This window comes from Chiloscyllium plagiosum, unplaced genomic scaffold (genome assembly GCF_037043375.1).
Source record: "Chiloscyllium plagiosum isolate Xiang-an unplaced genomic scaffold, Cpla_swu_hap1 HiC_scaffold_13, whole genome shotgun sequence".
Lineage (NCBI taxonomy): Eukaryota > Metazoa > Chordata > Chondrichthyes > Orectolobiformes > Hemiscylliidae > Chiloscyllium > Chiloscyllium plagiosum.
This window is the reverse complement of record NW_028270151.1, coordinates 26,954,528-26,979,540: the sequence shown is the minus strand read 5'-3', so window position 1 is coordinate 26,979,540 and position 25,013 is coordinate 26,954,528. Positions and strand designations below refer to the sequence as shown.

Here is a 25,013-nt window from a genome sequence, read left to right as displayed (position 1 = left end):
TCAGTACACCACACTACAACAGCACCACCCTTATTGGCAGACTTAATAACAAACTACCACAAGGCAGTGCCCACCCCCCCCCCCCCCCCCACACCCCCGGTCCTCACCTTCCACCCCACCAACCTTTGGATACATCGCATCATCCTTCGTCATTTCTACTACCTACAAACAGACCCCACCACCAGAGACATATTTCCCTCGCAATCCCTACCAGTTTTCCGTAAAGACCAGTCCACGACTCTCTTGTTAGGTCCACCACCCCCTCCCCCCCCCCCCCCCCCTCCACCAAACCACTGTCCCCTCCCGGCACATTCCCCACCACCACAGAAATTGCAAAACCTGCACCCACATCTCCCGCCTCACGTCTGTCCAAGGCCCCAAAGAAGCCTTCCACATCCGTCAGAATCATTTTCTGTATCCATTGCTCCCGATGTGGTCTCCTCTACAGTGGGGAGACAGGATGCCTACTCGCAGAGTGCTTCAGAGAACATCTCTGGGACACTCGCACCAACCAACCCCACTGCCTGTGGCCGAATGCTCCAACTCCCCTCCCACTCCACTAAGGACATGCAGGTCCTGGGCCTCCTCTATCGCCACTCCCTTACCACCCAACGTCTGGAGAAACGTCTGGAGAATCTTCCACCTTGGTACCTTCCAACCACATGGCATCAATGTGGATTTCACCAGTTTCCTCATTTCCCCTCCCCCAACTTATCCGAATTTCAAACTTCTAAGTCAGCTCCGCCCTCATGAACTGTCCAAATTGTCCATCTTCATTCCCACCTATCCATTCCACGCTCCTCTCCAATCTTTCACCATTACCCCAACCTCCATCTATCCATCATTCTCTCAGCTACCTTAATCACAGCCGCACCTCCTCCCATTTATCTCTCTACCCCCTTGGCTCACAGCCTCATTCCTGATGACGGGCTTTTGCCCAAACTGTCGATTCCCCTGCTCCTCGGCTGCTGCCTGACCTGCTGTGCTTTTTCAGCATCACACTCTCAACTCTAATCTCCAGCATCTGCAGTCCTCACTGCCACCTTAATAACCAACTATGCTATTAAATAGTCTGCCATTACACACTCCCTGTTGTTAGCCAACAGTCTCCATTAACAGGCATTCACCAGCCAAGCAGGATCGTTATATACTGATTTTCTATTCAACTGTTCTTCGCCCTCTTTGGGCTCTATCCCTACCTACCATTTATTTCTTAACCCCTCACTCCCACCCTACCTTCTGCATATACCCAACATTTTCCTAGCTACCATCAGCTCTGTAGAAGGGTCACTGGGTCCAAGGCGTTAACTCTGATTTCTCTTCACAGGTACTGCTAAATCTGCTGAGCTTTTCCACAACTTCTGTTTTTGTTTCTGATTTATAGCATTCGCAGTTCTTTCAGTTTTTAAGTTATTAATTAATTTCTCGTTGCCATGCCTAAAGTATACGATTGCTTACAATGAAGTTATTTATTTTCCTGTTAATTTCAATACCAGGTATAAACTATTTTGGTCTTTAATAACAATAAATCAGACAAATTGATAACCTCGATAGTTTAATGTGGGTACATTCACATTTATGATTATTTATGGATTAAAGAACTCGGTTATTGGCACGTTATTCCTTCAAAAGCTTATATTTCCTTGCACTATCATCTTGACATATCTAAACCAGCTGCTGTCAAAAGCCTGAAGATGTGCAGGTTAGGTGGATTGGCCATGCTAAATTGCTCATAGTATTTAGGGATGTGCAGGCGGGTTGGTTTAGCCATGGGAAATGCATTGTTACAGAGATAGGACAGAGGGAGGGTCTGAGCGGGATTCTCTTTGGTGGGTTGGTGTGGACTCGATGGAACAAATGGGCTGCTTCCATGCTGTAGGGAATCAATAACAATATGATAGCCCAAAATGCCGCTATACAGACACACCAAGGCATAATTACAGTTATCCACTAATCCATTATCTCAATTTTCGAGTCTCTTCTCCTTGGTAAATGCTGATAGAAAATCTTTATGGCATAATATTGTCATTTTCTGATCATCGTGGGCAATTCATTAATTTTGTCCTCTTAAGTGTTAGAAGTTGGGATTGGCGGTGCTTTGGTGACTGATTATTGATATTGTCTTATCTGGCTCAAGTATAGTTTTTATGGAAATTATGCATCCTTATTAAAATGTGGTTTCTCTTTCATTGCAATTATAAAATATATCACGTTCATGGCATTTTGATAGAATGTTCTTCCTCTGCACCTTATTGGGGGTCAGTTAGCTCAGTTGACTAAATGGCTGGTTTGTGAAACAGAGTGAAGCCAACTCCACAGGTCAGATTTCCAGACCACTGAGTTGACCATGAATGTCCCACCTTCTCCACTTCTCCCTTTACCTGAGGCGTGGCTAATTTGGCTTTAGCCACCATTTCTTGCCTCTCTCTACTGAGAGAGCAGCCCTATGGTCCTCTAGGACTATGGCCTCTTTACTTACTTTACAAAAATACCCCTTTATTTCTGTATCATGATATTCCACCTGAACAGACCTAAGTCTGTTTTAAGTTGTCTAAACTTCCGTGTGCTTTAAAATGGTTCCCTACTTGTTATCTTAACTTTCATTTATAGGCTTGAACCTCTCTTTTGAGGTCATCCACACATTACATTGAAAATAGAGGTATCCAAATCTATGACAGTGATAGGACATATTAATCATGCCGAGAAATAGAATATTTGTAAATGCAACAGATTTGGACATAAGCTAGGTAAGCCTTTATCAATTCAATCAAAACACTAACATTCTTCCAACAATGCCCACAACATGCAGCCCTCCACGTCTTCTGCTACAACCCCAACCTCACCATCAAGCCAGCAGACAAGGGTGGGGGGCGCAGTGATAGTTTGGCACACCGACCTCTATACCACTGAAGGTGGGCACCAATTCATAGACACCTGCTCCTACCGCCCAGTCGGCCATGACCCCACTTCCATCAACAATCCATCATCTCCCAGACCATCCACATTCTCACATCTCCCATCCACAGCCTCCAAGCTCATAGTCCCAGAACCCCATACTGTCTAGTTCTACCTCTTACCCAAAATTCACAAACATGACTGTGCCGGTCGACCCATTGTCTCCTCCTGCTCCTGCTCCACCAAACTGATCTTCTCATATCCTGACACCATCCAGGAACTCGCCAATACATTCGGAACACCACCCATGAACTTCAGCTCCTCCATGATTTTCGTTTCCCCTGCCCCCACATGCCTCATCTTCACCATGGACATCCAGTCCCTGTACAAATTCATCTACCATGGCAAAGGCCTCCAAGCTCTCTGTTTCTTGTTCACCCGCTGACCCAGCCAGAATGCCTTCACTGACACACTCATTCCGTTGGCTGATCCGGTCCTCACCCTCAACAACTTCTCCTTGGAATCCTTCAGACCAAAGGGTAACAATGGGTACCCGCGTGGACCCCAGCTATGCCTGCGTCTTTGTTGTATATGTGGAACAATCCATCTTTCATAGTTACACTGGCACCATTCCTCACCTTTACCTCTGCTACATTGATGACAGTATTGGCACCAGCTCAAGCTCCCCCGAGGAGGTTGCACAGTTCATCAACTTCACGAATTACTTATATCCTGACCTCAAGTTCACCTGAACCATCTTGGACACCTCCCTCCCTTTCCTGGACCTCTCTGTCTCCATTTCTGGCAATGGACTCAACACAGACATCTACTTCAAATCTGCTGACTCCCGCAACTACTCGGATTACACCTCCTCCCATCCCCCACTCCTGTAAAAATGCTACCCCTACTCACAATCCATTTGTCTCCGCAGTATCTGCTCCCAGGAGGAGCAATTACACTCCTGAACATCTCAGATGGTCTCCTATTTCAAGGACCGCAATTTCTCCTCCCAGGTGGTCAACAATGCCCTCCTGTGCACCTCCCCCACTTTTCATACCTTCACCCTTGAACCCCACCCTGACAGCTGCACCAAGGATAGAAACCCTGGTCCTCACCTTCCACCCCACCAATCTCCAGATAAAATGCATCATCCTCCAACATTTGTGCTACCTATAGTCAGACCCCACCACCAGAGATATCTTTCTTTCCCCACCACTATCAGCATTCTGCAGAGGGCATTCCCTCTGCAACTCTCTCATTAGGTCCACAATCCCCAACAATTCACCCTCCATTCATGGCACCTTCCCTTGCCTCCACAAGAGCTGTAAAACCTGCATCCACACCACCACTTCCATCTAAGATTCCAAAGGATGCTTCTACATCCAGCAGAAATTTTCCTGCACATCAAAACACCTTATCTACTATATCCATTGCTCGCCATGTGGTCTCCGTTACATTGGTGAGACCGGATGCCAACTCATGGAATGTTTCAGAGAACATCTCTGGGACACATGCACCAAACAACCCCACCGCCCTGTGGCTGACTGCTTCAACTTTCCCTCCCACTACACTAAGGACATTCAAGTCCTGGGCCTCCTCCACCACCAGACCCTAGCCACCAGACTCCTGAAGGAAGAACGCCTCATCTTCCACCTTGGGACCCTTTAACAACACAGCAATGTCAATTTCACCAGTTTCCTCACTCCCTACCTCATCCCAGATCCAACTCTCCAACTCTAAACTGCCATCTTGAACAGTCCTACCTGTCCCTCTTCATTCCTACCAATCTGCTCCATCCTCTACTCCGTCTTATTACTATCACCTCCACCTGCATTTACCTATTGGCTTCCCATTACATTCCCCCACCCCCAAACCCCACATTCCTGATGAAGGGCTTATTCATAAAACTTCAATTCTCCTGCTCCTCCGATGCTGCCTGGCCTGCTGTGTTTTTCCAGCACCACACTTTTCATGTCTGATCTCCAGCATCTGCAGCCCTCACTTTCTCCCATCCACTCAGCAATTTTGAAATTGTCCAAGGATGTCCTGTACACAAATCCAACCCAATCAGTTACCACTCCATGATTCAACTATCAATCATCAGTAAAATGTTGGAAGGTGTCATCAACAGTGTTATCAAGCAGAATCAGCTCAGCAGTAATCTGCTCACTGACATCTAGTTAGGGATCTGCCAGAGCCACTCAGTTTCTGACTTCATTACAACCATGGACAAAGCAACAGAATTCCAGAGTTGGAGTGTGACAACCCTTTACATCAAGGTTGCATTTGATCGAATTCTGTATCAAGGAACCGTAGCAAAACTGGAATCAATAGCAATCAGTAGCAAACTCACCACTTTTTGGAGTCATACCTGATATAGAGAGACACTTGTGTTTGTTGAAGGACAGTAATGCCAGCCTCAGACCACCTCTGCAGGAATTACTCAGGGAAGTATCCTCGGCCCAACCACATGCACCTGCTTCACCAATGACCTTCCCTTCATCATAATGTTAAAAGTGGGGATGCCGGCCGATGACTCCGCTGTGTTTAGCATCGTTCACAGTTCCTTAGTTACTGAAGAAGTCCATTTCAATTGCACAAAGATCTGACAATATCAAGGCTTGGGCTGAAAAGTGGTAAATAACATTCACGCCCCTCAAAAGTAAGGTAATGACCATCTCCAATAAGAGACAATCGCACCAATGCCTCTTGACATTCAATGGTTTTATCATCAATGAAGTTTCCGCGATCAACATGTGGAGTATTATCATTGACCAAAGACTCAACAGGACTCATTGTACAAATACAAACGTCTGCAAGAATAAGTTAGGAGTTCGTATCGGTGTTGCTAACTCTCCAAACACTGCTCACAAGGCAAAGGCAGGATTGTGATGAATATTCCCCATTTGTCAGAATGGGCGAAGTTTGAACAACACGCATTAAAGTCCAGGACAAAGCAGCCCACTTAATGGGCACGACGTTCACAAACATCCACTCGCTTCACTACTGATACTCCGTAGCAGCAGTGTGTACTGCCTACAAGATGCACTGTAGAAATTCACCAAAGATCCTCAGATAGCACCTTTCAAACCCACGACTCAGAAGGAAAAGTTCAGCAGATAAATGGGAAGTTTACCAGTACATGGCAAGTTCCCTTTGCGGAGACTGGAAAGGCTGAATGTTTACTTTGAAAGTAGACACTCTTCAGGCCATTAAGAACGAAGGTGAAAGTTATGAGGAAGGTTTGGGCAAATGAACAGGAATAATATGTGTATAGGTAGGCGTTTCAATAACCCAAGAACACAGTTACAATGTGTTTGACAAGAAGGCCCCTGGTAGAGTGGTACTTACCTTTCGTTTTTACTCAACTTGTTATTATGGGTTGGAATACAGTTTCTAAATGATTTTCTGCAAGGCGAGTCAATAGTTCCTTTTAAAAAATGAATTGATTACGGAATTAAATACGGAGCTGTATTGCCAAAGGGAGAGGACAGCGGAATGAGTTCTGACTGTACGTTCAGAGAGCCGAATGATTTACAATAGACAGACTGGCCTTCTTCTGTGCTGTATATATTATGAAATGAAATCAACGTGATTGAAAGAGTTTTTTTTAAATGATAAAGTTAAACAAACTCGCCTGTGGCAAGTTAGGAAAACGAATTCTCAAATTGCTTATCATTTCAATTATCAATCAAAGATTGCTCAGCATTTACCGCATGGTCGTATAAATTCATTCCGTGCAAACCATAATAAATGCCTGCCTCTAATGCTTAAATAATAATAATTGGCTAAACTCACAGTATAATTGCATTACCTACGGGCATTGGAAAAAAAGTCCCCAATGTAATTATTTTTCAAGCGTAGTGAAGCTAATCTACCACAACTCTCTGGGTATATATATAGACTGATGTCTATATATTCTAGCCCCATCATGCACATGCATATATATCTTTTTTTTCGCTGAGTAAGGACATAAGAAATTATTTCAAATGACTGTTAGACAGAATTTAAGGAGATTTTACGATGCACTTTAATACCATATTGGGAATTTGGTTGCTAATATTTTTCGAAGAAGTAAGTTCTGAAGGTGAATCATCCTGTAGACTACAAGATAAGTTCATCACTCGGGGATTGATGAAGGATGGGGACGTCGTCCTTGGTGGGTTATTCATTGTCCATTTTAGAACAACATTGCTGAATAATTCATTACAGACAAAACCGGGAGAGGTGCGCTGCCGAGAGTGAGTAAGAAACCAGCCTCTGCTTGCCGCTTTGAGTAATAATTGTGTGTTTGAAGAGAATGAAATAACATTTATGTGGCCCCTTTCATATCGCAGGTGGAGGAAGAGGAGGTGAGAGCTGACTCCAAACGATCATAAATCCATTGAAATGCTACGGAAGTGTATTCCCAGCTTTGATGTAGAAAACGTGAGAAAAGTTTTGGCGCACACATTTCCCACAAAAAGCTCGGCGAAAATGACTAGCTGATTTGTTTTAGTACTGTTGCTTCAGGGCTAAATATCGGTCACATCATTTGACATGACTTCGCAGCTTTGCTTAGAAATTGTGCTGGGAAATCTTTTTCCTCCAGATTTTGATCTCATTCGACTAGCGTCAATTCCGAGGGTACAGACACCACTCACTCCGAGATCACAAGTATCAAACAACATTTTGTGCTCAAGTCTTTGGTGTGGAGCTTGGAGGGATTTGTGTTAATGCAAAACCAAAACGGTGCTCAGAGTAACAAAGCTGTTTTTGAGGCGGAGCCCGTGCAGCGATAGTATCGGTAGCAAATGGTAGTGGTGTGTGTAGTTTACGGATTGAGCAATAGCGTGACTGAAAAAGAACAACAATCCTGTGTTTCTTGCGTGTAATGTGTTGCTCTCTGTGGCGAATAACAACGTTATGAAACTGAAACATGAACAAAACAACCCTTCACCGATATTGATAACGAAATTTTTATTTAACTTTTATTTAACTTTTTTTTCGAGATGTGGAGGTGGGGTGCGAGCTATTAAAAGCAGTATATATCATTTTTCTTGGGCATCCACAGGTAATAATGGGTCTATTTCTTAAGGATAAGGCAAAGTAACAAGGGTTATTTTAGGTAGTAGTGTGGAATTGATAAATCCGACCTGAGACCCATTTGTTTTCCATCTGGGCCTATTGTCCATAGTCCATAGAATCCTTCTATAGCTTGCTTTTCAGCCACGCCGAAGTTGAACTGTATTTTCAGTATGATGATTTTTATTTGTGCAGCATTATGAATGGAATCACAAATTCTCTAGAACTACAGATAAATTAGTTATAAAACAAAAATGTCAAATTGCAATTCCAGCTATAGTTTTCTAATAGTCAAACATTCTATCGCAAGGTTTCACTGATGCACCTCAAACAGGTGCTTCAACCTACTCCGTTGTCAACTGCTTGAACAAAAAAAAGGGTAATGCTTCCCTTCGCTAAAACGATCCAATGATTTTTGCCATAGCAATATATTTTGTTAACACTGGGCCTGAGAGGATTTAGAATTTCGGCTGTTTGATTTCACTTACCTCGTTCTGGAATATTATTTAATGCAGAACCTTAAATGACGACAATGTTGACATCAAATGGAATCTAATAAATAAAAATTGCTTGCGTGGTTTAGCCCAGTGATCTGCGCAATAATGGCAAAATTCCCCGGGAAGCACGTTACCCTACTGAGCACCCTCAACCGGCTTCCTGGGAAGTTAATTCCAGATGGTTGGGAGAAGCTTCAGGGCATTTCCAGCGTCGACTCACGGAATAGCTGAGAAGAAACAAGAAGTATTGATCAGGTATTAGGTCTGCTTTTCCTAATTGGATGCGTTTATTTTCCAAAATGCAAAAAGCAAAACTGAATCATTTTGTATCATTGTTCCACGTGTCCTAGCATCTGATATTTCTATTTATGTTTTGATAGCATCTTAATTCTGAGTGCAAACGTCCATGATTAACTTATATTTAAACACCATACCTGTTTGGAATATGGATTTGAAGTTAAATAAATTCATTTTGAATATCCACCTTGAATTATAATAGGACTTCGCTCATGATCTTGCTGGAGATCTCAAAATAATTTTTAAAAAGTTTCATTAACATTCAAAAAGTTCTCGTACCCATCTGAAACCTGCTCTCTTTTGCAATAGATTTCGACTCGTATAAATGGCTCCGTTTTAAAACACTGTCAACGAAAGCAATTGATTTATACTTCAGTCTTAGGGAATGTAATTCTGCGTTCTAGGTTCAATCTCCGTGGTTTGCGCTGGGTCCAAACTATGATCTTCACCATTGACGAAATAAATAGGGACCCAGATCTTCTTCCGAACACTACGTTAGGTTATAAGATTGTGGATAGTTGTGACGTCTCCTCCGAAGCACTTAAAGGAGCTTTCGAGATATTGAATGGAGGTGAACGAGCATCTTCACACGCAATCTGTTCTGGTTTTTCTTCCGTGCCTATTATAATCGGAGATGCGGGATCTTCACGATCTGCCGCAGTTTCAAGAATTTTGGAGCTCTTTGACATTCCTTTGGTAAGATTCAGGGAAATTTCCGTACACTGGACCGTTGCTGATGTTGATTCTTTAACTCATCTTTGTTTTAAATATTCAAATCCAACTTACTGTATTGTTTCACTACCCAATTATCGTATTGTTAAAATTCCGTGTTGTCATTTAATTGCTGTATTTTCATCAATACTGAATTTATGGAACATATCTTACAGTAACAAACCTCAGGCAAATAAAGAAAGGGACCGTTTAACATCCGCACATCCTTTTTTTCCGCTTTAGAAATTAAAACAAAATTGCAACCATTAGTTCTGAGAAAGGGTTACTCGATCCGAAGCGTTAATTCCAATTTCTCTCCACAGATGCTGCCAGACCTGCTGAGCTTTTCGAGCAATTCTATTTTTGTATTTGATTTACAGCATCTGCAGTTATTTTCGTTCCTCCCTCCCCACGCCCCCCATGTTCGGTTTGGATCTGAGTTACATTGCCACGATTCTGCCAACTAATCTCGTCAATGTTTCGTTATTTATCCTTTGACCTCCAAGACATTTACAATGCGAAAACTTTGGTGAGACCATTTGTTAATAGAAAGACTACCTGTCTATTAATTCTAGTTCATTTTGAGGAACCCTTGCCGTAGTTCCGACATACCTCGCATGTCATCGCTACAGTGAAATATCACAGCTCCGCATAATAATAAAAGTGTGGCCTAATCAATTGAATCTGCATTTCAATTTATGTTTCACTTTCTCTGGTCACCCCTACCTGTTGATATTTGATCTCCATTACTATCATTAGGAGCATGTGATGTTGCGTCCAAATCTCTCCGTCCATTTTTCGAATAGTGCCATGCCAGCCAACCTCTGGATGTCCCTTCCGCCTTCCTTGATCCTGCTGAATTCCTGGAATAATTAATATGAGTAGACGAAGGCGGTTTCCTACTTTGGTCAACACGTGATTGAACGAGAACACAATGAAGAGCCGTTTATTTTAGTGGGGACTGTCACCTCCAGTCACCATTCTTGGAATCAGGGATAACTACGGTTTAATCACCAAAAATTGTCAACATTGCAGCTAGCAACCAAGATAATTCAGGATCTAATTTTCAAAAAAGTCACTTACACCAGCTTTGCGCCGGTTTTATTGACATTGCCTCTAATACCTAAACTTTAAAAAAAATGCTTATCCCTGTGTAAAATGAAATAGTGTAGTGTATGTGGTTATTGCGCAGCATAAAGGAAATAGAACATTGCTCGAAATGGCGTTCCGACGAAAACCCGCCGGGTTCTAAGCATTAACTCTGCTTTGTGCTGCCATAGCTGCTGAGGTTTTTCAGCAGATTCAATTGTTCTTGAAATTGTATTCTGGGAGATCGTCCTGACTTTATTAATGAGCTCAAATTCCTCTCTCTCATATAATATCTGAAATTCTACTCCAACAACTTAATATGAATGGGGCATACCTGCACAAATCCCTGGTTTACCACGAGAGGTTTTGAAAACCGGTTAATGTGGCATATGGGATCCCAGGCTTTGTAAGTAGAAACATAGAGTCCAAAAGCAATGTTTATAAGCACTGATTCAGCCTCAACTGGAGAATTGTGTCCGATCTTGGATACCAGACTTTAGGAGTGGGAGTGGGCAAGAGCGGCATTGTCGAAGTTACGAGGCCATTTAACGGAATGGATTGAAGGCTTCAGTTGCGTGAATAGACTCAGGAAACTATGATTGCCTTATTTAGAGGAGCAAAGGCTGAGAGAAGACACTTGGGATGCTTTTGGAATGACAAGGACTCTGGATAGAAGAGAAAGCGAGAGGTTGGTCCCATTGGCGGAAGTCTCAAGAATAAAGTGAGATAGATTTGAGGCAGATAGAAAAATAACGGAGACCACGTGAGGAAATCAATGTCTTCTGTAAGCACCCGATGATGAGGAATTCACTGCCTGATAGCACGATGGAGGAAGAATTGGTGCCCAATGTCGCTGTTTTGTTTGTTTAAATTTGGTTCTAGTGGCGATTTTGAATAAAACGTCGACAATATCTTCCTTGCTGAAGTAATATCATGCCTATTTCCGTTGCAGATCAGTTACTTTGCTTCCTGTGCCTGTCTGAGCGACAGAAAAAACTTCCCAACATTTTTCAGAACAGTACCCAGTGACGCCGTTCAAATCAAAGCCTTGCTGAGACTCGTAAATTATTTCAAATGGAACTGGATTGGTGTTGTTGCGGTTGACAGCGATTACGGCCGGTTTGCTATTCAATCATTCGCTGAGGAAATCTGGAACTCTAATGTCTGCATTGCCTATACAGAATTCATCTCTTCGGGTGGAGCCAGTGACAGAATGTCAAAGATTGTAGATACGATCAGACAATCCTCTGCAAAAGTGATCATATTAGTTTGTGGAGAAAGCGACACTTTCGCTTTAATTAAAGAACTCAGAAAACGAAACATCACAAACTTGCAGTTGGTAGCAAGTGAAGCCTGGGTTACCTCGTCCCTGATTTGGACAAAGGAAAGTCAGGACATTTTGACTGGTACAATTGGTTTTGGAATCAGGAAAGCGGAGATTCCAGGACTTAGAGAATTTTTAGTTAACTTTCATCCTTCTACATCACCAGACAATCCGTTTGTACAGGAATTTTGGGAAGAGGTTTTCGGTTGCAAAATAAGGCCAAGTGACAGAACCTCAGCACAAAATGAGTCGCAATTTTCTACCAAACTGTGCACCGGAACAGAGGACTTGAACTTAACTCAGAACGTCTACACTGATGTGTCACAATTAAGGATTTCATACAATGTTTACAAAGCGGTTTATGCTGTAGCATACGCCCTTCATAATTTACAATCCTGCATAAATGGAACAGGCCCTTTTATAAACAAATCCTGTGGACAAAGATCAAATATCATACCATGGCAGGTAAGAGGCATTTCGTACTTCATTCTAAGAATAAGCAAAACCAAATCTGCCAAAGGTTCTAGTTCTGGAGTACAAACTCCCATCGAGTCTGCTCTGCCATTCAATGAAATGATGGTTTATTTGATAATCCTCAAATCTACTTTCTAGCTTTTTTTTCTGTAAGCGTTCTTTCCCTTTTTGGCATGTGTTTAATCGAGCATTATATCTGCGCCATTAGAAACGATAACTGAAGATGTCATCTGCTGCAGTGTTAATCTTATTAATTAATACATTTCTTTTAGATTTTTTTCCAAGATAATATACCAAATATGAAATTTTCACCAACAAGTCGTATCAGTAGCTGGAATAATTCTTCCATTTGTATGTATACAATATTCATTATTTGTCCATGGATTATGTGGTACCGCTGGTTAAGGGTTTCATACAATGTTTACAAAACGGTATACGCTGCAGCACACGCCCTTTACATACTATTTATGACAACACAAGAGAACAATTTAGAAACCACCACAAATTTGTGGATTTGGAGTCAAGTGTAGATCAGACCAGGTGAAGGTTAATGGAACAAATAAAGTTTTTGGAAAATTAACACCTGGTTAGTGTTCAAAAAGCTCTGGAGTCGGGAATTTTTCTTTAAAAAGAAACTTATTTCTAATGTCATAACAAGCAATAGCATGATGCCAATCCATGTCCACGAACATTTGCCCAGTATTCTGTAAAGCAGTCCAATGATATCACCATTAGGACATAGCCTTGTCCGACTGATGCATACTTGAATTACATAATTCAAAATATTTAATGTTTTGTCTTTATTAAGCTTTTGCATTATCTGAAAGAAGTGAAGTTTATGAATAAATTTGGTGAAGAAGTAAGCTTTGACAGTAATGGAGATCCAATAGCTTCATATGACCTGATAAACTGGCAGAGGAGTGCTGATGGATCCGTTAAGTTTGTAAAGGTTGGTTTTTATGATGCAGCGCTACCAGAAGGAGAAAAGCTTGTGTTGGATGAACGCATCATCGTCTGGCATGGACATCAAAGTTTGGTAAGTCTCTTCTGAAGATACAAGCATAAAGGGTTTTGCTACTTTCTTAAATCTTCAGAATATTCTGATCACTTTAGTGAAACGAATGAGATAACGTGAATTTTGCTTCATTCCATTGATAGCAATGGATTTAGTAGTGCTGAATTAGACAATTATCATCGCAGTCACCAACATCGACGCAGAGTCGTATAAATGTACAGCATGGAAACGGACCCTTTGTCTATGCTGACCAGATAGTCGAACCTAACCTAGTCCCATTTGCCAGCATTTGGCGCATAACACTCGGAACCCTTCGTATTCATATACCAATCCAGATGCCTTTTAAATGCTGTAATTGTACCAGCCTCCACCACTTCCTCTGGTAGCTCAATTCTTACACACGCCACCCTCTGTATGAAAAAGTTTCCCCTTTCATTTCTTTCCCCTCTCAAATCAAATCTACGCACTCTAGTTCTGGACTCCCTCACCCCAGGGAAAAAAAAACTACTCTATTTATCCTATCCATGCCTCTCATGATTTATAAGCCTCGATAAGGTCACTTCAGCGTCCGACGCTCCAGGGAAAATGGCCCCAGCCTATTCAGCCTCTCCATATAGCTCAAACCCTCTAATCTTGGCAACATCCTTGTAAATCTTTCCTGAACGCTTTCAAATTTCACAACACCCTTCTGATAGGAAGGAGACCAGAATTGCACGCAACATTCCAAAACATGAATAATCGTGAGTGATATGTTGCCTCTCCAATGGGAAATGCAACTTGCAATCTGTCCCAGAATGGTGTTCTGGCATCAACCTTAGAAAACAAATTATTTTGCAGCAATGAGCCTTTCTTTTTGCACCAACCAACATATGAATTGTATAGAAAGTAATATGATAATTCGCAAAACCACTGGTGAGGCAATGGCCTAGTGGTGTTAACGTTTGTCTGTTAATACAGGCATCCAGCTGACGTTCTGGGTACCTGCGTTCGAATCCCAGTAGAGTAACTCGGTTCAATGGATACCTGAGGTGGAAGAGTGTATTGATGACCATGAATCCGTTGTGCGAGAAAAGCCCATCTCGTTTGCTGAAGGCCTTTTGACAAGAAAGCCACCGCCTTGTCTAATCTATATGAGACTCCAGACCCACAGCAATGTGTTTGACCGCTATCCGTCCTCTGGGAAATTAAGAATGAGCACTAAAGGCAGCCTGGCCAGTGATACCCTCATCCTATGAATGAATTTTAAAAAGACTTTAATTTCAAAATCAAATACTACCCAAAATTTATGTTCTTTAAGTTCTGAAGAATGGTCACATGATGCCAGGATGCTGAGATTTCCCAGCAATTTCTGATTTCCAGTATCCGCAGTTCTTTGTTTTTCTTCTCTTAACGTTTTTATTTTTGATTATCATCTTTCAATCAATTATCTAGACAACAATCTAGCTTCTAAACGCCCATCCCTAACCCCTCAGGAATATATTATGCGCAATTTCTTCAACATATTTTACTTGAGATCCCGTTAAATTCACTAATCCTTACCTTAGTATTAAGAAAGGAAATTCCTCTAATCCTGTAAGGTTCTACTCTATGGCTTCTTCGCGTCCTCTGAACTTCACGCACATACTAAGCTGGAAGCAAAATGTATTACATGACAATTCACTCTTAATTTTTTTTCTTACATTGAATTCCTTCTAATAATTTGACCTCTAATTATGACCTCTAATAATTTTAGGCTCTTTGAAAAAAACTGAATATTCGTTTGGATTCAGTTCTTTCATAATAGCTACTAACTACTCGTGCTCTATTAGCTTGATTTCTCAGAAAAGAGGCCAAACGTTTTTCAAGTTTTCGGATCTCCTACATTAATATTGGAGTTGGACTCCACAAAAATGGTAGCAGTTCTTTTTGCACCATTTTGCCAGGGAATTTGCAGCCATTTCACTGTAGTCGTTATAATGACTGACATTTGTTTTCAATAGAAAAAGAATAGCACTCAATGATCCCCGAGAAGGCAATTAGTAATATTAACGTATTCGTGACGTCAGTACCGGATTTCTCGTCAGTCCATGTTTTTGGATGGAAAAAATGCAGAACTGCGATTTGAAAACCGTCTCTTTCTGTGACCTATCTTGGCATTAGGTGTAATAGTCTACTTTTGTATTAGCATGGTTAAAACTTTGGTGAGAACCTGCAAATATATAGAATGTTCAGTCACACAAATATAACTAACACATCTGATACTGATATTAATACTCCATGACATACTACTGAAACATCAAACTCTATATAAAACAAAGGATCATTTATCGTGTGTTATTCAAACTGGTTTTCAAGTCATCCTCCCAGGATGACCATGAATTGCAACCAAGTCATTTCTGCTTTGCAACGTCCTTCAAAGTTTCGGGTGTTGGAGTGAACAAAATCTCTAGCACAGCAATTACAAGGTGTTGATCAATGCATTATTACAACAGAAGTTGGAGTGTTGCATTACGTTTCTCTACTTCCACTACTCCACCTTTCACTATACAAATTTGAACGCGGTCTCCAGTAATTAAATGGTCAATTATATACTTGATCTATATTTTTCAGAAGACAATATAGAATCCGACCACAAGAGTTATTTAATTTGTGTCAGAACTATTCATTGGGATCCATCTTCTACAGAGAGTTTATGCCGTACAGTTAAAGAGATGCATAGCATTGAAACAGATCTGTCGGTCAACACGTCCATTGGGCCCCTTTGTCAGGATTTGGCCCATATCTATCTAAACCATTTCTATTCACATACACATCCAAATATCTTTTAAATGTTGTAATTTTACCCGCCTCTACAACTTCCTCTGGCAGCTCATTCCACACTCTGTATGAAAAAGTTATCTCTTACGTCTCTTTTGAATCTTTCCCTTCTCACCTTATACCTATGCTCACTAGTTTTAAACTCACCTAGCCTGAGAAAACACTTTGACTATTCACCCTCTCATGATTTTATAACTTCGATGCACCTCAGCCTCCGATGCTCCGGGTAATATAACCAACGAAAATCATAATGAAATAATTTTGAAACAACCATTGATACTTTGACCAGCAACAAAACAACAATAACTGCAGTTTCACTCCTCTGCAGGTACCAGTGTCAGTCTGTAATGACAACTGCCCAACAGGTACAAGAAAAGCAACTCGAAGGGGTGAGCCTATTTGCTGCTTTGATTGTTTACCATGTGCTGATGGGGAAATTAGTAATAAAACAGGTATGCATTGTTTACCAGATCTCCTTATTCTACAGTATTAAACATTTTGCATGAGCGATAAGGATCGTATCTTTTAAAATTGTTCAGCATCAGCGAAGCAGCTATGCGCCATAAATGCACCCTGCAATAGATTAAATGTTTGAATATGTTGGCGTTTAGTTCAAGATTTCAGGCTGATGTGAATCGTGTTGTACTATAGATCTGAAATGACATAAATTTGAATCAAATGCAAATCACTTGCAATTTTGACTGAATATTCAATTTCAACCCCTTGACGATAAAGCAGGAAAAAATGCCTCTTTAGCATTAAGATTACGACTTAACTAGGATTTGTGAACGAGGACTTAGATATTTTGAGCTTCATTTTCCGTAATGGAAGATTGGGACAGGTCATCTGATTAACTATGACAACTTTGCAGTCCAATGACTACGATCATAAATTTGAAAGATAAACAAGCAGGAGGCTGGAAGAACACAGCAAGCCAAGAAGCATCAGGCGGTGAAGTCAAGGTTTCGGGTGTAATCCTTCTTCAGAGCTGGGAGTGGGTGTAAGAGGAGCTGCAGATAATGGGCGGGGTGGGAGGGGCGGGTGATGAGGTAGGAATAGGTAAACGCAGTTAGACGGTACGACCTCGTCGGTCGATGGGAGGAATGAATCCGGTTGGTAGTTGGAAGGAAAGTTCCATCAGAGGAATCGAAGGGAGGGGAATGGGCTGGGAAAGGAGTCGCGGGTTGGGAAGGGAGGTTATTTGAAACGTGTTCTTCCAGCCTCCTGCTCGTTTATCTTGGATTCCAGCGTCTGCAGTTTTTTTCTGTCTCTAAATCAATTTGAAAAGAAAAACAGTAGTAATGGTTCCAAAGGTGCTTTAGGAAAATATCAATGGTTGTAAGGTCTTTTTGCTGCTTCGAATTTCCATAACATTTTTGTTGCCTTCGAATGTTCACCAGTTATCTTCACGGACGTGACACAAGACTCTCATTAAAGTTTCTTCCAGTCGAGAATTGTACTAGCCATGAGTTTGAAACAGTGAGATTTGGCTTTGTTCGCTCAAGGAACAATCGATTGAGGGCATTTCAACAGTAGTTGAGTTTAGGAATAATGATCAGTTGGTTGAGCATTCCATCTCCATTCCTTGACATTTCTATTTCTGACAGCCTCATCGAATCTCGTGTCTAATTTCAGGGATTTCTTTTTAAACTATTTTAACAGATTTTAATTACACAGAATTGTTATGACAATCTCCAGTAGAGTCGATTCCTAAATCTTTACGTAGGCATAAGTATATGAAACTAATGAAAATTCAAACTATTGATCTGAGCAATGGCTCACTCCTCCACCAGATTGCAAAATCTATGGATGTAAGCCGACTTCAGCCTATGAGAAGAGAATATAAGCAGAGTCTTCAGGGTTATACAAAGGCATAAAAATGTACCGTGAAGAAGTGGTATTGAAATAAGACCTTGTCTGCCTATAAAAGCAACTGGCCTGACATAAAGCACAAGGTGGGAGGGAGAGAGAAATTGAGGAGTGGGTGAGGTCACAACTGCAAGAACTACACTTCAAAAATAGTTTATTCACTGGGATATACTTCACAAATTCACAAGAGCTGAGAGGCGGTGTACAAATCCATGTTACCAGTGGGTTCTAACTATTCTGGCAATGATCTGAATTCCATGGGGCTGTAGTCACATATTTTTGGCGCAGGTTGAACATGTACCAAGACATCAACGCTTAACTATGTCGCCCAAAATCTCTCTCACTTCTCCCTAAATATGTGTAATATCGTTATCAGGCATGGAGATATCAGACATCACCGTTATTTAGTTAGAAACTTGGTGATTACACCTTCTCTGGTGGTATATACACGATAAACTGCCTGTCGTCATGCAACCTAAGATCAACTAAATTAATATAAACCAGAAACAGATATCTGGTGGCAATGAAGGTGTTTCAAAACCGAGACTCTATCTGCTGTCACTCTGGTAACCGTTCTCACTATTCGCAGCATTATGCTGATTACAACCTGGTCAGCAATAAGCAGAAGCATCTGTAGTTTATTCAAACCAGGAGTATGAGGTGTGTTTGAAGTTTCGATTATATTATCTCTGGGATATCAGGAGGAATATGCTGCAACGTTTTGTCGAGTCAAAACTAATCTAGCGAAGCAGATGACATGGGAAGTGAACCAAATGGAGAAGTATACCAGCACAGCTGTCTGAGAAACCGGCAAGGGGGTGCTCACAGCAGTGGAGAATCTAATTGGCTAGTTTTATGGTGTCATTGCATAGTGAGTAGAATCGGTTCATTTTTGATTATATGTTTTTATTGAGATCTGTCTCTTGATTAAATTTTAACAATATAAAACATAGGTACTAAGTGAGCCTGGAGCAGTGGTTTTGGAACAACAGGACTATGCTTTTTTTGGGTCTGTAGATTGTTAAGATGAAAAGATGGTCTTTCGTCGAATGATGTGCTTTTCCTGTTGGATGTGGGCAGTTAAGAAGAGTTTCCATGTTATGATGATTATGTATGCAGAAAGTGTGTTCGATTGCAAATCCTACTGGATCATATGGATTGGTTGGAGCAGTAGTTAGGGGTAATGAGGAATTTACAGGAGCGAGTGTGTGAGATGGATGGCAATTGCAGGGTGGTAGAAAAACCACAAATGCACTCAAGCAGATGGCTTACCTCCAGGAAAGGAAGGGAGGTAGGTATTACAGGACTGTCCTGTGGCTAATTCCATCTCAGTTGCTTTGGAAAATGTAGAAACAATGCAGACTCAGGGGACAGCCAGCTTTCTTGTATAAAGACTGGCTGTAATGTAATGAGGGGTCATCAAGTTCCAAGCCGTCGATTGTCATAGGGAATTCTCTCGTTAGGGACACAGACAGACGTTTCTGCAGTTGGCAATGAGACACCAGAATGGTGTGTTGCCTCCCTGGTGCCGGTGTCAAGGATAACTTGGAGAGGGTGCAGAATATTCTCAAAATGGGAGGGATCAGCTGGAGAACATTGTATGCATTGTATGCATTGTATGACATAGGAAGAGAAAAGGGAGAGTTTCTGGGGAGAGAATATAGCAAGTTAGGCAGGAATTTAAAAAGTAGGACCTCGAGGGTAGTAATATCTGGATTACTCCTGGTGCCACGAACTAGTGAGGGTAGGAAAAGGAAGATAGAACAGATCAATGTGTGGCTGAGAAGTTGGTGCAGTAAAGAAGGATTCACACTTTGGGATCATTGGAAGCTCTTCTGGGATGAAAAGACCTATATAAGAAGAATGGATTGCACATGAATTGGAAGAAGACTAATATACTCGTGGGGAGATTTCCTCAACTTTTTTCTAAACGGTTGTCCTTTACTGAAGCTCTCCTACGAGTGGAAATATCTTCTCAACGTCCATTCTATCTAGGTCGTTTGGCATTCGGTATGTTCCGGCGAGATCCATACACCTCATCCTTCTAAACCCCACTGAGTGCAGACCTCGAGTCCTCAAACGCTCCTCATATAGCAAACCCATCATTCCCGGGATCATTCTTGTGAACCTCCTTTGGACCCTTTCACAGGCCAGTATATCCCTTCTTAGATATGGGGCCCAAAATTGCTCGTAATATTCCCGACCAGAGTCTGATATAGTCCTTGCTGTATACGTAAATCGTTGAACTATTAGGGATTATCAGGCACAAAATTGGAGGTAACAAATCGTGAGATCATTAAACCTGCCCGATCTCTGTTTTCAAAGGCACTTCAAGGAAAAGTTGACGTGTCTCGAATTTGTGGTGAATGCGCTAGCTTTCTATTTTTAGACTGATTGCTGTCTTGCAACACAGTTATGTGAATAATTGAAAAAGAAACAAACGTTCTAATTTTCTTTATTTATCACTCTCTACAGATTCTATTGAATGCTTGAAGTGTTCATTCGATTACTGGTCAAACGACAATAGAAATGAATGCATTCCAAAGAAAAATGAATATGTTTCCTTTCAGGATGGAATTGGAATAGCACTGACTGTGACTTCACTGCTTGGAGCTTGTATCACAGTGGCCGTTGCAGCTGTATTCTTGCATTTCATAAATACTCCCATTGTAAAGGCCAACAATTTGGAACTAAGTTTCGTTCTACTAATGTCATTGATACTATGCTTTCTGTGCTCCATTGCATTCATTGGACAGCCATCACCATGGTCATGTATGGTGCGGCATACTGTGTTTGGAATCAGCTTTTCTCTATGTATTTCGTGTATTATGAGTAAAACCCTGGTAGTCCTTATGGCATTTAAATCAACCCTTCCGGGCAATGATGTGATGAAATGGTTCGGACCCAAACAACAAAGATCAATAGTTTTTCTTTCTACATTAATTCAACTGATAATATGTGTGCTGTGGTTGGTGATCTCTCCTCCAGTGCCAGCTAAAAACACCAGGTATCAAAGTGCAAAGGTTATTCTTGAATGTAGTTTGGGATCTTCAATTGCTTTCTGCTGTGTTTTTGGTTACATCGGGCTCTTGGCTGGTTTTTGTTTAATTTTAGCTTTCTTGGCCCGAGCGTTACCAGACAAATTTAATGAAGCTAAGTTTATAACTTTTAGCATGCTCACTTTCTTTGCAGTGTGGTTAACTTTTATCCCTGCTTATGTAAGCACTCATGGAAAATATACGGTAGCGGTGGAAGTGTTTGCAATTTTAACATCGAGCTTTGGGCTGCTAATCTGTATATTTGCTCCAAAATGTTACATTATCTTATTAAAACCAGAAGAAAACACGAGAAAACACTTGACCGCCAAGTAAAATAGACTTAGAATCAAATAAGTTCAAACATTTAGGCCAACTAAAACATCCTCAGAAATAGAGGGCGTGTGTAGTTGTTGAGATAAATCCCAATCATACTGATGTTAAACTTTTAGGAGCTACAGACAATGAGATTGCCTACCTCGGGAATGACTGGTTTTGGAGATCTTTGCAAGTCGCAAGTCTATTACGTCATTGTCACGCTCACCTAATGTTCACTTAAATACGTTGTATTTATCACAGGAAAACCAAACTTGAACTGCCCGGAAAAGTAAACTAAATATCGAGGTTGCGACCTCGAAAATAATGGCGAAGCAAACTCCAACTCTTGCTGAATCTGCTAAATTGTCATCCAAATTAATAGAAATGGAAATCAGTGTAATGGATATTCAATTCACCAGGGAGCCAGGGGCGCTGTAAATTTGTTCTTGGCCAGTGACCTAAATTTCGATCGTCCTTCCTTGAAATAGATCCCTCCTTCCCAGAGGTCATTTGCAAATCTTCCAAACTTTTCCAATGCTAAACAAGTCGTTCATTTAGTACTGTGTTGAATTTATTAAACTTCAATTTTCAGGTCATGCTCTTGCTTTATTGTTTTTAGCCGGAAATATCTGGCGCCATTTACATAAGGCAAATGAGACGTGGTGTGCAAAATCACTGGGCATCCTGCTTAATTTGCTTGCATCCTGAAATAGCTGAACAGCTGAAACATTTAGAATGAGTGGGCCATCAAGGACTTTCCTCCATTCTCCATTATTTTCTATCTTCAGTTCAATTCACCTGTGCTTCGTGGAATTGTGATTCTATGTTGCACTTGTGCCTTGTGTAACAATTTAAAATGGGTTATTGTTCAGTGAAAAGAACAGCACAACGTCAGTTTTACCGCCTTCAGTGCCATATCCAACCTTCCACACGTCCTCCTCAATATCTCCTCGTTAGAACCCATCATCCATCCTCCTATTTGCACTCTTTCTCAGGAGTTCATTGTTGCAGGTGAAGGTACAAGTCTGTAATTCTTCTTGCATGGAATCCACAAGCGCTTGTCTTAATTTGACTAGTTTCGTTAACAAATTTGCCTGTTTCTTCCAACCCCTTTTAGTGTAGTGTTGTGTTGCATCTTAATATCTGCTAAAATATTACGTATTCCGAGTGGAAAGGTAGAAATATTTACATGCTTTAATTATTATAATGCATATCTGATTAGTAAAATAAAGTCTTCCAGAAATCTCTTGGCCGCAGTTGTTGAAATGTGACAGAAGGAAAGTATTGAATGAAGTTTTGAAGACGTGTGAAGAACTATGTATAAACACAAACATACGCACATAAAATCTGCTTAAATAAATCCCCAAAATTAAGTAACTCTGGAAGTTACGTATCACATAACTGTTTGTGACTAAAGAAGAATTCTGAACTCAAAATTCGTTGTTGCATTCTTGACCCACATTTTTTGCCTGCAGCTCAGGCATGATGTGTCAGCCTCATAATGTGGTAACAGTCTGATTTTCACTTTTATAAATTTGACTATTAATGACACGATTCATGCAGCTGGCTCTTGATGTAACAACAGGTCAATTCTCCACCATCAGATATTTAGGTACATGGGACTGACGTTCTATCAGGTAGTTTGATGCAGTAGGCATGTTTTGTTTCTTTTTGCTTTCCTTCCCTTCCAGCAGTGTGCTTGCTCACTAGGCAACAGCTGGATGGACCAGCCATCATCAATCCGACCAATTTATAGAAAACATCTCCCAGGTGTTCATGGATTTACAGTGATCTTTCTTAAAGTTTACTTGTCAGCCATTGGAACATTGGCCCTTTTAAGAGTTAAGAGAATAGAACCTGCTGGTGAGCTAATTTTGGCCATTTGAGAATAATATACAGCACATTGATGTTGAGTTCACAGGCATTTTACTTGCCATCTTGTAGTAGTGATTCGAGAAGGAGATAGTCGTTTGGTGACCAGTCCTTTAATCGAAGCCAGCAGAGTTACTGAAGGCATCGCTGGTGGAAGTAGTCTAATGCTTTCGTGTGTCAACCGTATAGTTTATGCTTAGTTGCATGATATGTATCGTTTTCTGCACTGCTTCTTCTGTTATCTTATAGGGATGCTCATTGTGAAATTCGAGGGTTGTCGCAAAAGTTTAAGTTTTAATCTAATTGCTCAAAGACGTTAAGTTACCTGTCTACTTGCTTTACGTTAACAGATAACAGTAACAAGGTTTCTGCACTTATAAAACAAACAAAAAATTTATTACACGTAAACTGATTCTAACCACGGACAATCAAAACTGTGAAATATCACCATATAATTCCAAGAATTGCAAGCCCAACACCTGTCTTATATATTTTCAAGCACAGATAGAGGCAGATATACAAATAAACGTGGACGTTACGAGTGGAAGAAAAGTTATTGGAGAAACCCAGTTCAAAGCACCGCACCATAGAATTTGTTTAGGTGCCATTTTATTCGCCAGTCTGCTTATTTTCAGATTACTTGAATTTCTCACAAAAGAAGAAAATGAATTCGTATGCTATTTGTACAGCCTTACAGTTACTTGTAGGAGGTAACGGCTGTCTGCAACTGCTGGGACAGAATATTTAGCCACCTTTGAATTTTTGGTTGAATCACGGCTGAGAGAGGGACAAGAGAGAGTAAGATTGTCTTTTCTAAGGTCTGGATACCTCTCCCTCTATTCCATTATCGCCCAAACTGTGCACCTATCCAGGAGCCAATCATAGATTTTTCTTCATGCTGATGTCAATTAGCAACCCAGCTGAACCTGATTGCACAAAGCAATCATTAATCTCTTGCTTAGTGAAGTTCACTTTGCCCATGCACTCATCGTGCCACGGCCTTACAGACGGCTACCCATCTGCCTGAACTATGCAACAGTGTGAATACAATTCACAATGACTCCAGCACTTTGCTCCTAAACGTGAAGCGAGCCCTTCTTCAGTCCTTGCTTTCAAACAGTCCTTTTCCCATTTTGGTGCACAATGCAAAACACAGAAAAAAAGTACGCTTTACATGGCACCACGTTTAAAAAACTGAAACGCCATTTCAAAAATGTGTTGTTTTCACAACGAAATAAGAGACTGACATCCTTTCAGCCTTCCTTGCCCCTCAGTCTTTTACAAACCTTCAGCATTTCTTAAAACTTTGACTTTTTCCATCACTTTACACTAGGGACAATGCATGTAACGATTACATTATAATTTGCAAAAATGTTAGTAATCTGTACAATAACTTGTTTAAATTATAGTTTTCATTTGAATTCTCGCACGTTTCAATTTAAAAAAAATATTCAATGACCACCAGCGGATTAGACTGTATAGCATAATGTTTAATTTCTATCATGTCTGAAGTAGACTTCAAAATATTAAATCCCATTAATAATTCTAAAAGTTCATTTTCTACAGTAGAATACTTCATCTGATGCTGATTTCGTTTAGTGCCAAAATACTCGTCTGGTTTCTTTATTCACAGCTCGTCATATTGTAAAAAGACTGTGAAAAGTCATTAGAATTAACCATCATTTTAAAATATTTTGAAAAATCGGGACGGGGGGAGGAGGAGACAAGCACTGGTTTATTGATTAGGATTGCCTTCA

General features: G+C 40.9%; 1 protein-coding gene across 1 annotated transcript; it reads left to right on the top strand.

The window, feature by feature from the left end:
• The first annotated feature begins 3,440 nt into the window (after nt 1–3,440).
• On the top strand, nt 3,441–21,402 carry LOC122556335 (extracellular calcium-sensing receptor-like). The gene is made up of 6 exons (XM_043702966.2): nt 3,441–3,637; nt 9,158–9,449; nt 11,506–12,342; nt 13,160–13,387; nt 16,491–16,614; nt 20,507–21,402. Exons 1-6 carry the CDS (start codon nt 3,441–3,443, stop codon nt 21,400–21,402), a joined length of 2,574 nt encoding a protein of 857 aa, XP_043558901.2.
• The last annotated feature ends 3,611 nt before the right edge of the window (nt 21,403–25,013 follow it).